The sequence below is a fragment of the Hyalella azteca genome, unplaced genomic scaffold (assembly GCF_000764305.2).
Source record: "Hyalella azteca isolate HAZT.00-mixed unplaced genomic scaffold, Hazt_2.0.2 contig13524, whole genome shotgun sequence".
NCBI lineage: Eukaryota > Metazoa > Arthropoda > Malacostraca > Amphipoda > Hyalellidae > Hyalella > Hyalella azteca.
In genome coordinates, this window is record NW_025943442.1 from 92,334 (window position 1) to 108,921 (window position 16,588).

Here is a 16,588-nt window from a genome sequence, read left to right on the forward strand (position 1 = left end):
GTGCGCGTATTTAACAGGAGACACGCAGAAAAAGCATAGCGGGGATCAACAGCGAAAGCTGTTTGCTTTACCTATAGCCCGCTACGCTATTCGAATTCCCATTTCGATACGCACTCAATTTTGGCACTCATAAATCCCACTCATTAATCACCCCCGGCACTCATTAATCACCCCCGGCACTCATTAATCACCCCCGAGTAATGTAAGATAGTATGCATTTTGCAATGTGGGAAGAGACAGCCTATGTATTGTAACGATTGTAACTAGCATGCAAACTCAGAATGTCACATGCTAGAATGTATAGTGTGATGTGGAATTGAGCCTCGAGGCAGATCATGAATTATAATGATAAGGCTGGAGCATGTCGCTGTGCAAGTTCAGCTGAACACACTTGATTGTGATCATTTGCGATCTAAAGTCATTAGTTACATTGTCAGCTTTGATGTCTTTGCAAATAAGGAGCAACTGTTAAGGAGCTTCGCCATTTCATCTGAACCAACGCTGAGCATACGGCGACGTGGAGACAAATGATCTGTCATGTCGAGGTACAAATTCAGCTGAACACACTCAGAGTGTGATCAGTTGCGATCTAAAGTCATCTGTCACATTGTCAGCTTTGACGTCTTTGCAAATGTATAGCATCTGTTTGAGAGCTTCGCACCTTCATCTGAATCAACGCTGAGCACGGAGGATGTGCTCCTCTTATCAGATATGTCGTTGATGGAGCCAAACACTTGTGACGAAAAAATTTTTGTTCCAACACAAATTGTGGTTATTTAAGCAAAAAACTTTCCATGAAAAAATTAGAAAACTGAAACAAAATTATCTTATTTTCGATTATATTTCCGCTTTATTTTAGATATTTTTATTATTTTATACCAAAAAGTTTGAATTTTTCTAACAAACAGACTAATGTAAATTTCAACAATTGGTTGTGGAGCTAGATGCCATTAGCTGCGGTGACGGATGATGTCTGACAGACAGCTGTAGGCACGCGACTGACAAATAAAACCAACTGTTTCAATAATATCATAAAGCTATAAAGTCAGACCATGTATCGTACCAAGTCATAAGACTTCTAACAGCCTTTCGTTCACGACGCGTTTTGCCTTAGCCTCTTACCACCGCCTATAAGCCTTTAGGACCTCCAACGTGATGAAATCTGTCGGTCTTGTCCTTCTTCTCATAGCAGCCTTTGCCTACTCCGGTGTTGAAGGGTAAGTGAACTCAGCAATTGCATTCGTGCGCTGTACTCTCCCCTCCTGTTCACTTTCATCACATATAATAAATTATTAGATTATATTGCTTTGTGCTCTAATTTTGTACAGCCACTATAAATCAGTGCTGAAGAAGTTACGAAAAAGTTGCATTTATAGCTATGGATATTACTTGTTTTACTGACTGAAATGGGAAATGTTTATTTTTTTATGTTACTTGACTTACTTATTCGTATTAATTTCTTTACCCCAGTGCAAATGCGTGTGAAACGGCCCTCAAATCCAAATGGACGCTATATAATGGAATTCGTGGAAATAGCGTCCCTATTTCTGTCGTCGACGCCTGCCTGTTGGATCCAGCAGGACGTGCAGCCTTGGTTGCAGGGCAAGGTTAGTTATTGCAAGATTTATTACCAGCAATTGCTTGATCTGAAATTTTCTACCATTGTGCTACTCTATATGGGCAATTCACACATCTGATATTTTTTCCTAAACTCAATTCTAGACTTTTACCTTTTAATTATTGATGTTATTTGGAGACGTTTTCTTCGAATATGAGTTGAACCATCTTAAATTCATGAGAGATCTACTTAAAACAATAAGTATAGTAATTTACGTGGTGTGCAGGTTATTCTGGCTGCCAGGGTTACAACTACTATGAAGGAGGCGATATCAAGTGCGACGTTCTCTTCGCTCCCTTCTGGAAATGTATAGCGGCAAAACTTGGTTACGTAAGTCAAGAAATATTGCTAAGGTGCCTTTTCATCATCTGTCATGAGCTCCACTCTGGATATTAGCTGAAACTATTTGTGGTGTTGAACATGATTTATTTGTGACAGCTCATAATGTGATCAACGCTACGTATATTAGGTGCATCATCAGAGATATCTCTTTCAAACAATTCTATACGTTGTTAAATATGTTATGAAGATACAACACTTATAAATGTGAATACAGAACTCGATCATTGATTTATTTCTAGTTGAAGACTAATGGGTCGATCGAACAGAAGAAGATCTTAGCCCAGTTCAAAGCTGACGCCACTAGTGACCCCAAGTGCAGCGTTGCTCAGTACAACTTCGCTGTGAAAAAATGTGGCACTACCATCAAAAACTACAATGTAAGTTTTTCTTGCCTTAGCGCGACACTCATAGCAGGAAAATAAGTTGAAATTATTTCGAACAAGATTTATGTCAAATGTTAACTTAGAAGCCGAGTGATAATTTAGTTTACGAGCATGCGGAAACTTATGCAAATCATTCATAGTTCTTCTGAAAATACGTGTCAAAATTTTAGACTTACCAGCAAGTTTCTTTGATCTGGTAATCCCCTTTTCTGATGTGAATGTGACATATGGATACCTGTGAATCTGTGTTGCATATCATTCAACCATCTCTATAATTTCTTTGAATAATGTTGCTTAAAGTTATTGCTGAAATTTTGAGAATTTTTCACCTCTATGCACTACAACTGAAGCATTACTTAATGCCATGATCGTTCTTTTGTTGATATTATAAACTACTGCAAACAGTTCCTGAAGAAAGTCCAAGGCATCGCCACGGCGACGGACCAGTTCACGGCCGGCTGACCTGCGCAATCTGGTCTTCATTTCTTCATCTGATCGGCGGCTTCGAAGTGTTCACTACATACAAGGTCTGAAACAACAGGTCTGAAACACCAGGTCTGAAACAACAGGTCTGAAACAACAGGTCTGAAACAACAGGTCGGAAACAACAGGTCTGAAACAACAGGTCTGAAACAACAGGTCTGAAACAACAGGTCTGAAACAACAGGTCTGAAACAACAGGTCTGAAACAAGAGGTGGTCTGACAACATACAAGGTCTGAACAACATACAAGGTCTGAACAACATACAAGGTCTGAACAACATACAAGGGGAACAACATACAAGGTCTGAACAACATACAAGGTCTGAACAACATACAAGGTCTGAAACAACAGGTGCACAATAATAATTAGGGGACCACTTTCTTCAGTCACTGCAACGACGTGCAGTACAAGTTGTCAAATCGGAAGTTTATTGTAGTTTGCCAAACATTAAATTCAATAAAATCCTGCTTATAATCATATTAAAAATTTATATTATATTTGAAAGTTAAATTGAAACAATTCTGTAGAAGTGAAGCATTTCGCTTTGTACCAGTATATTTTGCGTCAAGAAATTGCTATTTGATGCACTTGGAAATTTTAGGGATTTTCACCTAAAAAATTCGACAAGTTCAATATAATGAGGATTGAATTTAAGTTTAAATGAATAAGTGTATAACGAATCATTATAAACTGTAAACCAGAAATCCTAATAGGCTTAGCGTTCCTAGCACTGCTGGCGAAGGGAACTTTTACGAACCTTTATCTTTGTTTTTTCTTCTTTACCTTGGTTTTACTTCTGATTCATATAAACAAACAATTATTATACTGTATTGTGATCCTAACGAGGTTGAAAACGTTTCGGAACACTTAAAAATAAAATATTCACACAGCTTGGACGAAATAGTTTACAATACATTATGTGCATGAATGTTGCTTTTTGATTAGTCCTTTTGTTGTATATAAAATGTTATGTCGTCTGTTGCCCCAATCTTTCCATAATGAAGATGCATGAGGTAATTGCAAAAATATATTGAGTAAAGTACACATAAGAAAAATAAACAAAAAATGGAACTCAGTACTCACTGCAGAGTGACAGAAAGCGCCTTTTCTCGTCGACGGAAACGTGAATTCACGGACGGACAGAATGACGGACATGGCGTGCACAATAGTGCATTTTTCCATAAATGAGAAAATGCGCTGAAAAGACCCAAGAAATCAATAGCTACATTGTTGGAAAAAGCATTTTCCACATGCTTCATTAAGCTTAAATATCTGGACTTGTTTTGTGCTGTAAAATGAGTAAACGGAAACTGTAGGTTGTTGAGCGGATAGCCGGAGAGTCAGTTGGAAGAGACACGTGGCGCCGAATACACAGATTACTATAGCTTCCTGATACGCTAGCCTTTTACGTGTCCAGTGTCCGAACTATTTAATATAAGCTATATAGTCCTAAATGAACTTCTGTTAAAACCGATCTGTGACTAATTGTATTAACCTACTTCGTGAATAAAGCTATTGAACTTAAACGTCTGCAAGTGCCCTTTACAAATTCGTGATTAATTATAGAACCAACAGTTAGACAACTCAATGTACTAAAGAACGATCACTATAGGCCTATATGCGGTGCCTCAGCTGATGCGGCAGCTGACAGGCCCGACATATTTTGGTGCAGTGACTCTAGTGTAAATTAGTGATGTGATTTTCAGTAGTGAATTTTCACTGTTCCCTTTACCACGTTTTACCGACTGCATAGAACCCAATAGTGCGCATCATGGCTGAAGCTGTGGGAATTTCGGACAAGACACTTTTGAACGAGAGAAGAGATTCTTCTGCAGAGGAGGAAGAGGCCATAAGGAAAAACGTGGAATACATAAATGAAATTATTACTAACTGTGAGAGCAGAAGAGGCAAGATTACACCTCAGTTAGAAATAGAACTAAAAAAGCTAAAAGAACGATTCAACAATATTGGTCAAACCGATCAGGGAAACGCAGACAACAATCTGGATGAACAAGCTAAGGCAGCTAGTAAAACTGGAGCAATTCCCAAGAAGGAAAGCAAGCCGGCCATCAGAGCAAAACCCAACAAAAGGTCATATTTAGGCACAGATACCAGCAGTAGCAACGTCAGCGTGACATCAGACTCGCCGTCACACGCTACAAACTCATCTGACTCCAATGAAACTACCCAAAGCAAGCGAAAGAAACTGAAGAAGAAAATTAAAACAGGTCGAAAAAGAAACAACAATGACGACTTCAATCTCTTAGTGAATGCAATGAAAAGACTGGACATGAGAACAACTCCAACATTTGAGAGGTTCGACGAAGACGGTGGAATGAATTTGAAAGTGTATTTAAACTTGTTTGAAGAGTATTGCAGAGAGAATTTCAGAGGAGCTCAGTTATTTTGGATCGGCGAACTAGAGAAGAAATTACAAGGTGAGACATTGAGAGCATTCAGAGCCGTCAGGTCAGTGGACGACACATACGATAGCCTTAAGCTCAAAATGGTCAAGTGGTACGACAATCAACGCCTGGCGAGGAAGAGCAAAAGTCGCAGCAATTTTGTGCAAGCTAAATTCATTCAAGGAGAAACGGTATATCTTTTGGCTACCAGACTGGAAAAGTTGTTTAGAGTCGCATATCCCAACAAAGACGTGAACACCAGCAAGACACTTCGAGAAAAATTTGCATCAATTCTGCCTAAACGATTCAAAGAAATGCTGAAAAATCAGATTCTTGGACACAGGATGGCGAAAACAAAAATGCTATGGACTGAAGTGAAACAATTTGCTAGTTTCTGCGATCTGGAAAAGACCACCGACAAAAACAATTCAGAAGTAGAAGAGGTAGTTATCAACGTCGGATTAACTGATCGACAAATGCGCCCTCAAAACACGCGCAAAGTATCTTCAAGGTCGACTCAAGGAACTCAACAAGCGAAAGGATCAAACAGAAACTGCTTTACTAAGAACTTCAGGTATAACCAAAATTATAACGACAATGGAATGTGGAAGACACCAGGAAATTTTGATAACATTAGAGGAGACAAAAATAGAATGAACAGCGGGAACACACGACGTTTCACCAGAGTTCCTGAACATCTGATGGGCAAGAACTTAAAGTGCTTCTATTGTGATCGAGTTGGACATGTGGCAGCTAACTGTCGGTCCAGGACAGGAGCATGTTTCATCTGTGGTTCATTGAACATTTCTTCAACAATTGTGAAAGACGACGCGGAGTGCCTGACCAATCACATATCAGTAGGCCTTCGTGGAACGCCAATAAGGCGATACGACCATCTATTCTGACACAGATCAACGAGCGACAAAATCCTCGATTTCAGAGCCAAGAAAATCTGCATAGTCTAGGGAGCAATCCACGTCAAAGAAGGATGTCGGGAAACTGAGAGAACCTGGCTCAACCGGAGGTATGCCAGAGTATTCCTCAAGAGTGACCTCCAAACCCAAGTTTAGGAAGAACTTGTGGACCAATCGCTATTCATCGTTAATGGACGAAGTGGAAGACAAGCCAGAAGATGAGATTTTCATTTCACAAGAGCAACATAATACCTCGAGGAAGACGGTTGAGAAAAAGACAACCAAACCTGATACCTCACTTGCTCAGGCTGAGCAAAAACGCCCGACCAATCGTAGTGAAGTAAAAGCTGGTGAGTGCCATCACGATCATTTCACTCATAAAACCGAAAGTAAGAAAGATGAGGCAAAAATTGTGTTGAATAAGCAAAATTTAATGTCTAGTAACGTACTTAGTTTATGTCCCGTAAAATTAATGATTATTCCCATAACTATAAACAACCAAGTTTTCAATGCATTAGTTGACAGTGGTGCCAGCACCAACATCATGAAGGAGAGTGTGTGTAACCAGTGTAATGGTGCTGTTGATGCAAGTCAACGAGTTGTAATTCGAGGCTTAGGTAGCACGACGGTGCAAACCTTAGGTAGAACATTTCTTGAATGTAAAGCTCGTGTAATTAATGATTCATTGTACTATTTTGATGTCGTAAGTGACGATTTGCTTTCATTTGATATTGTATTAGGATCTAAATTTTTGAAACAGAATGATTTGTCTATTGATGTGTCAAATAGGATGATCTGTAGGATTGATAAGAATGGTGGTAAAATTCTGCAATATCTAGCAGATGACGGTAGCATTTCTAAAATCATGCATGAGGAGATCCCAGTGTTAGCAGCAGCGAATGTAGAACTGGATCTCAAGAAAGTTAACTATGTGCCTATTGCGGTGAATATTATTTCTCGTGTTGCAAATAATTCAGAGGAAACTTTTTTCTATGATGGAAAACCAACGAATACGAAATTAAAGAGCTTTAGTGGTATTATTGAAGGCAGTGATATTCAAGGTAGCAAAGTAGCTGTAGCATGCAAGAATGGTAGAGCTATGGGCAAGCAGCGAATTAGGAAGGGTGAACGTCTAGGTTATATTAGCACATTAGTAGATGTAACGACGTCAGATGATAGGGCAGCAGAGCAGTGGTCGGAAACGGATATTAGAGGTAAAATTAAGTTGGATAACAATCTCACTGTAGAGCAGAAGTCAGCGGTTTATGCCATGTTAGTTAAAACGCAGGAGATAATGAGCAAGGGCGAATTCGACATAGGGAAAGCTCATGTAATTCCCCATAGAATAAAGTTGACGAACAACACTCCTGTATGGCAAAGACCACGTAAATTTTCAGATCCGATTAACAAGGAAATAGACAGACAATGTAAGGAATTATTAGCTCTTGATATCATAGAATATAGCAATTCACCATGGAGTAGTCCAGTAGTTCCAGTATTGAAAAAGGCATCTAGTGAAGGTGGGGGAAAAGAAGTTAGAATGTGTATAGATTATAGGAAACTAAACCAGCAGACTGTTACGGAGAAATTTCCAATGCCAGACCTATCGGAAAGTATTTACAGTGCTCATAACGCCAAATATTTCACCAAACTTGATTTGATCAAAGGCTATTATCAAGTCCCTTTAGACCCAGACAGTAAAGAATACACAGCGTTCAGTACGCCACATGGGCATTTTCAATTCAAAACTCTTTCTTTTGGGCTCAAAAATAGTGGAATTGCATTTCAGAAGAATATGCAGAGAATTCTTTCGGAAGTTTGTTTTAATAATGTACTTGTTTACATAGACGATATACTGATTTTAGGTCATTCATTCGAAGAACATTTAGAATTAGTTGAAAAGGTCATAAATACGTTGATTAGATACGGGATTAAAGTAAAGATTTCCAAGTGCGAATTTTTCCGTAGTAAGGTAGCATTTTTAGGGCATATAATAGGTGAAGAAGGGATTAGCAAATCACCAGAGTTTTACGATAAAATTAGGAATTTTCCAAAACCATCTAACGTAACAGAGTTAAGGCAGTTCTTAGGTTTAGTAAATTTTGGTAGAAGATTTCTTAAAGACTGTTCAGTAATTGCGAAACCCTTAACGGAATTGACAGGAGGACAAAAGCGTGCGAAACTTGACTGGAACCCCGAGATTTAATTAGCATATCTCCAATTAAAGGAAAAGTTGTTAGAGGAAGTAACTTTATCGTTCCCAGATTACTCAGAAGAAGCATCACCATTAGAACTATATGTAGACGCTTCATCAGTAGGTGCAGGAGGTTGCCTTATGCAACAGCAAGAAGGCGTGTACAAAGTTATAGGGTATTCTTCAACCACATTTTCTAAAGCAGAGAGTCGATATTCAACGCTAGAACGAGAACTCTTAGCTATCCGATGGGGTATCAAGATTTTTTCTCCTTTCATTTTAGGCACGAAATTTATTCTATACACAGACCATAAACCTTTGTGTTACTTGCATAATATGGCCATAAGTAATTCAAGATTGATGAGAACATTCAACGAAATTTCAGATTACGACTTCGAAATTAAATATAGACCAGGTTGTGAGAATTTAGCTGCAGATGCCATGTCACGTTTAATTACTAATTTCAATGATGATACAGAAGGATGCGAGCCTCAGGATGAATTGCCATCCGGCTTTAGGTATATCAAAAAAGTAGACGGAGGGGGAGATTCATTTTTTATTTCTTTACTAGCTTGTTTGAAGGATATGGATGTTGGTAATTTTCCCGTGAATGTACCGAAAAACGAACAGTTATTAAGAGAATTACTAGTAGATACGTTGATACAGAATCCATCAAAGTACGGTGTTAAAGTCAATAAAGAAGTCTTGAAATCTCTTAAATTAATGAGGAAGAAAGGTCAACTTCCAAGAGAAGAATTGATTCTTGTTGCGTGTGAACTGTTTAATGTAGAAATTTGGGTTCACCACGGCATGCGGTGGCCTGTTGTGTTTAAGAGATCAAAATCGTGTAATTCTAAAGACATTAGACTGCATTTACAATGCATTTCCGGTGTTCATTATAATTCTGTGTTTAGCAGAATAGACGATAAAATCGATGCGTCAGTTATCAATAATAATTTTGTTAATTTTTGTAGTAATGTTGATCAGTCCCTTGTAGACGATGTAGAAGAGGAAATCGAAGAGGAAAATGTAGAAATTGTAAACCCATTGAAGAACTTGTGTGCTCATGATGTAAATAGGGGGACTTATTGCATCCTTGATGTGGGAAATTTTCAAATCTGTGCATTAATCGATACAGGATCGCAAGTAAGTGTAATTAGTGACGGTGTGGCGAAGAAACTCATCGAGAATGGTGTAGTAGTGGAGAAGGAAACGCCTGAAAATAACCGTGTGATAGGGATTGATGGCTCAACTACAGAATTAAGTGAAGCTGTAGCATTTGACTGTAGCTTAAATGGATTTAAAATGGATGTTAAAGTACCATTTGCAGTTGTAAAGGATCAAGCACTACCATGTTGCTGTTTGATAGGAGCAAATTTTCTAAGCATGAACGCAGTTGCGGTTAATTACAGTGATTTACATTTGGAATTTGAACGTGATCAGACTGTAAGGAGACATAAATTCGTACTAAGTAGCGACGTAGAACAGTCCATGTGTGTAAAATTTGCTAGTAATTTTTTTAGTGTTACTGTGTTACCTGATACCGAGATCGACAGCAACGATGAATATGCATTAAATAGTGATTTTTCTGATGATGACCATGATGTTAAAGTTAAATTTATACTGTCCAATTCTAGTATTAAGGATATACAAAGTAATGATTTTGCATTAAGATGCTTGAAACAAAGGATGACAAATAATGTACATGTAAGCGAGTGGAAGAGGACGTGCATAAATCAATTTAAAAGACATAAATCTTCGTTAAAAATTGTTTCAGGGATAATAGTTAAATCTGTAAAAAATTTCGTTGTGCCAGTTATGCCATTTATGTTAATGGTCGACATTGTTTACAAGGTGCATACGCAGTTAGCGCATGTAGGTAGCAGGAAAGTCCTGAAAGCCGTGGAACAACATTTCTGGCATCCCGCTATAGAATCCATTGTCCGCGACGTGTGCGTGAGATGCGTGCATTGTCAACTTTACAAAACGTCGCCGCAGCGAGCAGAACCGCCAACGCTTAAAATCGAAGCCTCACACCCATTCGATCTTGTCGCTCTGGACCTGTTGCAATTTTCTCGTTCACGTAGAGGTAATGTAGCATTATTAGTTGCGATTGACCATTTCTCTAAGTTTTTAGTTGCTGTGCCAATTAAGAATAAGACTGCGAAAACCGTAGCAGCCGCACTATGCGACAGAGTTTTGCCGNACGGTTCGAGACATTGCGTAGGATGAGTACAGGTAGTGCGACAGGGGTCTCGGATACGCTGTGGCGCAGTGAAGCATCCGACATACTCACTGAACTACCAAGACTACAGCCATCTACGCCAATTAGAGCCTTGCGTTCAAGAGGTGCTGTACCAGAGTTACCAAACGTCCAAATGCAAACTTTAGAGTATCGAAAACGTCAGCAATCAAATTGATAAGCTAATATTTAACGTGTGAAATTATATATGACAGTGCCTATAATATACTTTCTGCATAGAGACCATTTTTAGTAACCGCTGTTGAATGAATTAGGCCGAAGAGTAGCAAACTTGAATATACCGGAAAAATGTATTATCGATATATTTACAACAGTGTTCTACTTTTGAATGTCTAAATAAGGATGCTCATAGAAAATACGCGTCTATGTAACGTAGACTGTAAGGTGTGCATACATGTAAAATATTAAACTGTTTGTCGTTTGATCTGTATATATATAATAAATTTAAATAATAGGTTAATAGTCAGATACGTTGCGTAAAATGTAATGTCATATCATGTTCTGTGTTTATTGTTAAGTGTCGTATCCGACACTTGGAGGGGAGCAATGTTGGAAAAAGCATTTTCCACATGCTTCATTAAGCTTAAATATCTGGACTTGTTTTGTGTTGTAAAATTAGTAAACGGAAACTGTTGGTTGTTGGGCGGATAGCCGGAGAGTCAGTTGGAAGAGACACGTGGCGCCGAACACACAGATTACTATAGCATCCGGATACGCTAGCCTTTTACGTGTCCAGTGTCCGAACTATTTAATCAATAAGCTGCATAGTCCTAAATGAACTTCTGTTATACCGATTTGTGATTAATACTGTTAATCTACTTTGTGAATAAAGTTATTGAACTTAAACGTCTACAAGTGCCCTTATTAAATTCGTAATTATAGAATCAACAGTTATACAACGCAATGTACTAAAGAACGATCACTATAGGCCTATATGCGGTGCCTCAGCTGATGCGGCAGCTGACAGGCCCGACAAAGTGACATTCATGGCTTGACTCTATGTTTAGCAATTATTTATTTTGTAATGATATAAAATTTGAATGAAAATTTTCTTACATAAAACCGGGTAGGTGAATCTTCAACATTATATTTCCAGCATTGTTCTCTAAAAAGTATTGTTTCGACCAACGAACCCTGGTCTCTTCTATTTTAAATTAATTGAAAAATCACATTCTTGCACCATGTAGCGTGCTTGCTGCAACATTTACGAATTATGGCGTAATCATTATTAGTATTGAATTTACATGACAATTTACTTTTACTTGTCAAACAATGTCATCATTAAGACAAACAAACATATAAATCTGACTAGGTATTTACAAAGCGGAACAATTATGAAACTTTCCGCGTATTTTGCTAATAAATTAAATTCATCAACTGAACGGAACAGTGACTAATGAACTTGTGAATAAGCGTGTAATATATCATTGCTCATGATCATAATAAAATCACAACCATCTACCAGATTGATTTATGTCATAGTGATGTCATATAGGCTTTAGATCCATTTCAAAGCTCATGCTCAGAATGGTTGTTAAAACATGTATGAATATCATACAGTATTTAGTCAATGGTGTCAGTATTTAAAATTGGACTATGTTTGGTGTGGCGAAGATTGTAGACATCTAACAAATTTTTTACAGCCGGCTGAAGTTATAGAACCTGCAACTCATTGCCACTATCTTGCTACACCATAAGCACCCGCGGCGACCTTGCCGATTTCGCCTAGAAATTTTTTTTGTGACCGTGGGCTTCAGTCCTGCATCTCGCCTCTTCAATCTCGGCTAATTTAACATTTAATCAATTAGCCATCATCACGAACGTCAAATTTTTTATTCACTTTGAACGTTAAAAAACGTCCCATTTCAAATGGAAGGCAGGTACAAGAAAGGCTTCAATCTCTTTCAGAATCATTAAATCTTCTCTAATATTTGCAGGAAAGCATAAGCTCTTTTTAAGAGAGTCGAGGATGTAATGGAGAATAGTTGAGAGAGAAGTATTTACAAAAATCTGCTTCATTACACACTACTGAATTTGAACACATTTGAACTTATCAGCGATCTGTTGACATATTTACGTGATACCTAACGCATAGTAAACCAAAAATGCATTTCAACTTATTTAGAATATCGCATTGTTTCCTGGGAACTTGCAGAGCTTAGCCTACCGTCATTTTTACGGCTTTAAGTCATATAAATTTTTTTCTTCAGTATTTCAGCCCAGTGACACGCTTATATTGAAGAACTTAGCCAAAAATAAAGACTTGATCATTTGTAAACCTGACAAGGGCAGAGGCGTTGTTTTGGTTGATCGTAGTCGATATAACAGTGTAGCCTTACTGCACTCATCACCGATCCTTCTAAATTTGTCGAAATTACTGATCCCATCTCTAAAACTATTTTGAAAATTGAAGACAAAATCGATAGCTTTCTGCGAAAACTGAAGGATTCGTCTGCCTTCTCTTCTGAAACTTACTCTAAACTTTACGCCTCCGGTTTGTGCCCTGGGATTTTACGTATATGGCTTACCTAAAATTCATAAGTCTGAGTTTGCCTCAAAGTTTCAATTCCGACCAATTTTTGCCGCATATAATACCCCTAGTTTTAAACTGGCTAAGTTTTTAGTTCCGGCCTTAAACTGTCTTAAAACTAACCAGTATACGTACAGTAGATAATTCTTATGCTTTTGTTGACCGCTTGAAAGATTTTACTGATGTTCAGGACTTAACAATGGCCTCTTTTGACGTGGAAAATTTATTTTCATATATAACGCTTTTTGAAACTATTGAGATCTGTCTAAATGCATTGTTTAAAGATATTCATGATACTGTTATTGGTTTGAACCGAAATTTTTTTTAAATCACTGCTGGAATTATCAGTTCTAAATTCGATTTTCATATTTGCTGGTAAATTTTACAGACAGATTGACGATTTGGGCATGGTTCTTCCCCTCGGCCCAACCTTTGCGAATATTTTTATGTGTTTTCACGAGGTTTCATGGCTGACCAATTGTCCTCCTGATTTTAAACCAATTTTTTATAACATATGTCGATGACACTTTTCTTATTTTCAAGCATCCCTCTCATGTGAAACTTTTCTTCGATTACCTAAACTTGCAATATAATTCTATTAAATTTACCATGGAACTTGAATCGAACAATACTTTGTCATTTCTAGACTGCAATATTACTAAATCTAATGGCCGTTTTCAAACATCTGTTTTCAGAAAATCAACTTTCACCAGCCTAAGCACCAGTTAGTTAAAGTTAGTTAGTTTAGTTTTTGTTCTTTTACATTCAAGTTAAATGGGCTTCAAACACTATTACACCACGGCTTTTGTATATGCTCGACTTTCCATTCCATGCATTCTGAATTTGAATTTTTGCGCAATATCTTCTCGCTTAATGGATTTCCTTCTGGCTTGGTGTTTACCCAGATTAAGAAATTCATGTCTAAGCGATACAGTGAATTTGTTCCAGAGCCTGATAGTAGAAAAGTTGTTTACTGTTCTTTTCCATACTTCGGCCATGCGTCCGAAGTTATGTCAAGAGAATTAAAAGATTTGTTTATGAAATACTTTCCGGACATTAATCATCGTATCTTACTGGTGAATAATTTCAAAATAGGTTCGTTTTTTAGGTACAAAGATATCCTCCCTTCTCACATGCGATCGTCCCTAGTTTATAAATTTAGTTGTGCACGATGTGCATCTGCATACGTTGGGATGACGGCACGCAACCTTTACACTAGGGTCGCTGAGCATAAAGGGAGGAGTTATAGGACTGGGCAGTTACTATTGCGCCCTCCTCATCCGGCTGTGCGCACTCACGCCGAACAGTGCAACGTTCCGGTGTCCGACACTGACTTTAAGGTTTTAGCTTATAGTTCTGATGCTTCCGATCTGCGCATTTTGGAATCATTGTATATTTTTAAAGAGAAGCCTAGTTTAAATGCTGCCTATAGTTCTTATCCATTAGAAATTATGAATAGATAGGTATTTCTTTATTGTTCTGCCCTTTGCCTGTAAATTTAGGGTTTAACTTCTTTTTTTTTACTCCAAACTTCAATAATTTTCTGACTGTATTTGTGTTCTAGATTTATCGAACTGACGATGGAGCTTGTCTCCGAAACGTTTTCAATAGAGAAATGCTGAATTTTTGTGGAGTTTTTTTCGTTTTTAAATTTCTTGTTTAACTGTGATATTATTTCGTTAATTCTTAGGATTTAGTTTTTAGCGTCTTGGACGAGAGTTAATGTAGTAGCTCCAACGTGATTGGTCGGATTGCTCCTAGCCTCGCGACTGTGCTCGTTTATTCTTCTAGGTAGTCTTGGACGATGGAGAGTTCGGACTCTTTAGAATTAGTTTGGGATTATTCGGCTATTAACATGTGATTGATTTGCCAAATGATTAAAATTATGATGACTTTATTGTATTATATTATATTATCTACTTTTTTGCACTTAGAGAGTGTTAACAGTTTGTTTTGTGCTACTTACACCCGAGGTATCGTGTTGACATTATTTTAGCCGAGTTAGCCCTTACTGGCAAGCTGAAGTTCTGTGTGCTCAGTGGTACAGGGTTGGGGTGCTACGGTTTCGACTCGAAATTCGGGGCCAGATCAGGGCTTCCAAGAATAAACTCCACCGTAGTTCTGGACATAACTCGTAAAGAGTTCCACTAACGGACTAATAACGGCGTAGGTGGAGTTCTTGGCCAGTTCCAGCTTTTGGCTGCAAAAGCTGCTAGTTCCAGCTTTCGGCTGCATTCCATTCGCACCCTCGTGTCATAGGGGCTAATAACCTATGTGCTCGAGTAAATTGTCAGCGGCTTATTGGGAGTTCATACACCTCGATAGTCGTGCTTTTGAGGCGTAACTGCCACCTCGTTTCTGTGTTATGGCAGGGCATTAGGGCTCGAACTTCTGATCATTGCATTGGTTATCGGCAGAGCTGGGCAGCGCTACTTTGAAATGTAGCGGCGCTACCGCTACCGCTACATGCTCTAAATGTAGCGACCGCTACCGCTACACCCTCTAGATTGTAGCGAGCGCTACCGCTACAGTAAAATGTAGCGCCGCTACAACGGCCAAAATTATTGGAAATCTCTAAATATTTATTGTTCTGCTATTGGGATTTACTCATAAACATTTAATGATAATAAAATATTTTCAAAACATATCAATGCAACTTTATTGCAATTAGCCTAACCGAACTTGTACGGGTTAAATATAGTAAATAAAAGTTAGTTATTTTTATGTTTTACCTTCCCTACATGGATGTCTACTTTAATCTACCAATCTCAAAAATTATCCACATATACATATAAAAAATCAGTCTTTTATTTGTATATATATGTGAATTAGTTTTTAGATTGGTAGATTGAAGTAAACATCCATGTAGGGAAGGTGAAACATAAAAATAACTTTATAAAAATAACTAAGCAAACTGAAACATGAAAAAAATACCTGTAAGTGGTAACTGGTAACAACTTAACAAGTAACAGCTAACATGTTGACACTAGTAACAGGCTGAGGTTGACAACATTACACCGAAATCTTTCGTACAGTTTTATTCTGTAGTTTATATTATGTATGTATCATGCTGGTTTTTAAATAATATTACCACGTTTTTCTTAGCTTCGTTTCGTGTCTGTCTGTCATCAAAAATTCAAACCTTAATTTAGAGCTCTTCTGTACATCATAGAAACTTGAAATTTGGCATGCATGCTTATGCTGCCTAACAATTCTAGATTTGATCATCAGAAGTAATAATTAAAGAAAAATATTTTTAGAAAAAATAATTTAAAAATGAAAAAAATTACAATTTCACGGTTGGGAATCGAGTTTTTTGTTAAACTGCATGTCTCTCACCTAAGTGAGACATGCCCTGACGGACGGTGACTTGGTAATCATCATGTATTGGTTATTTAGATGGGCCTGATGACTGAAAGTATTATTTTCTGAAAGTAATGGCAAAGAATCGAAAG

The 16,588-nt window shown here is 37.8% G+C and overlaps 1 protein-coding gene across 6 annotated transcripts; it reads left to right on the top strand.

Annotated features, from left to right (window-relative positions):
- Positions 1–1,026: 1,026 nt before the first annotated feature.
- LOC108666796 lies at positions 1,027–3,755 on the top strand. Of its 6 annotated transcripts, none has more exons than XM_018153722.2 (7): positions 1,027–1,217; positions 1,471–1,607; positions 1,845–1,948; positions 2,200–2,337; positions 2,749–2,870; positions 3,011–3,128; positions 3,165–3,755. In XM_018153722.2, exons 1-5 carry the CDS (start codon positions 1,156–1,158, stop codon positions 2,803–2,805), a joined length of 498 nt encoding a protein of 165 aa, XP_018009211.1. In that variant the 5' UTR covers positions 1,027–1,155; the 3' UTR covers positions 2,806–2,870; positions 3,011–3,128; positions 3,165–3,755. The 6 variants fall into 6 exon arrangements, with proteins under 6 accessions (XP_018009211.1, XP_018009213.1, XP_018009210.1 ...); XM_018153724.2 differs by having other exon boundaries at positions 3,011–3,094; XM_018153721.2 differs by having other exon boundaries at positions 3,011–3,058.
- Positions 3,756–16,588: the final 12,833 nt, after the last annotated feature.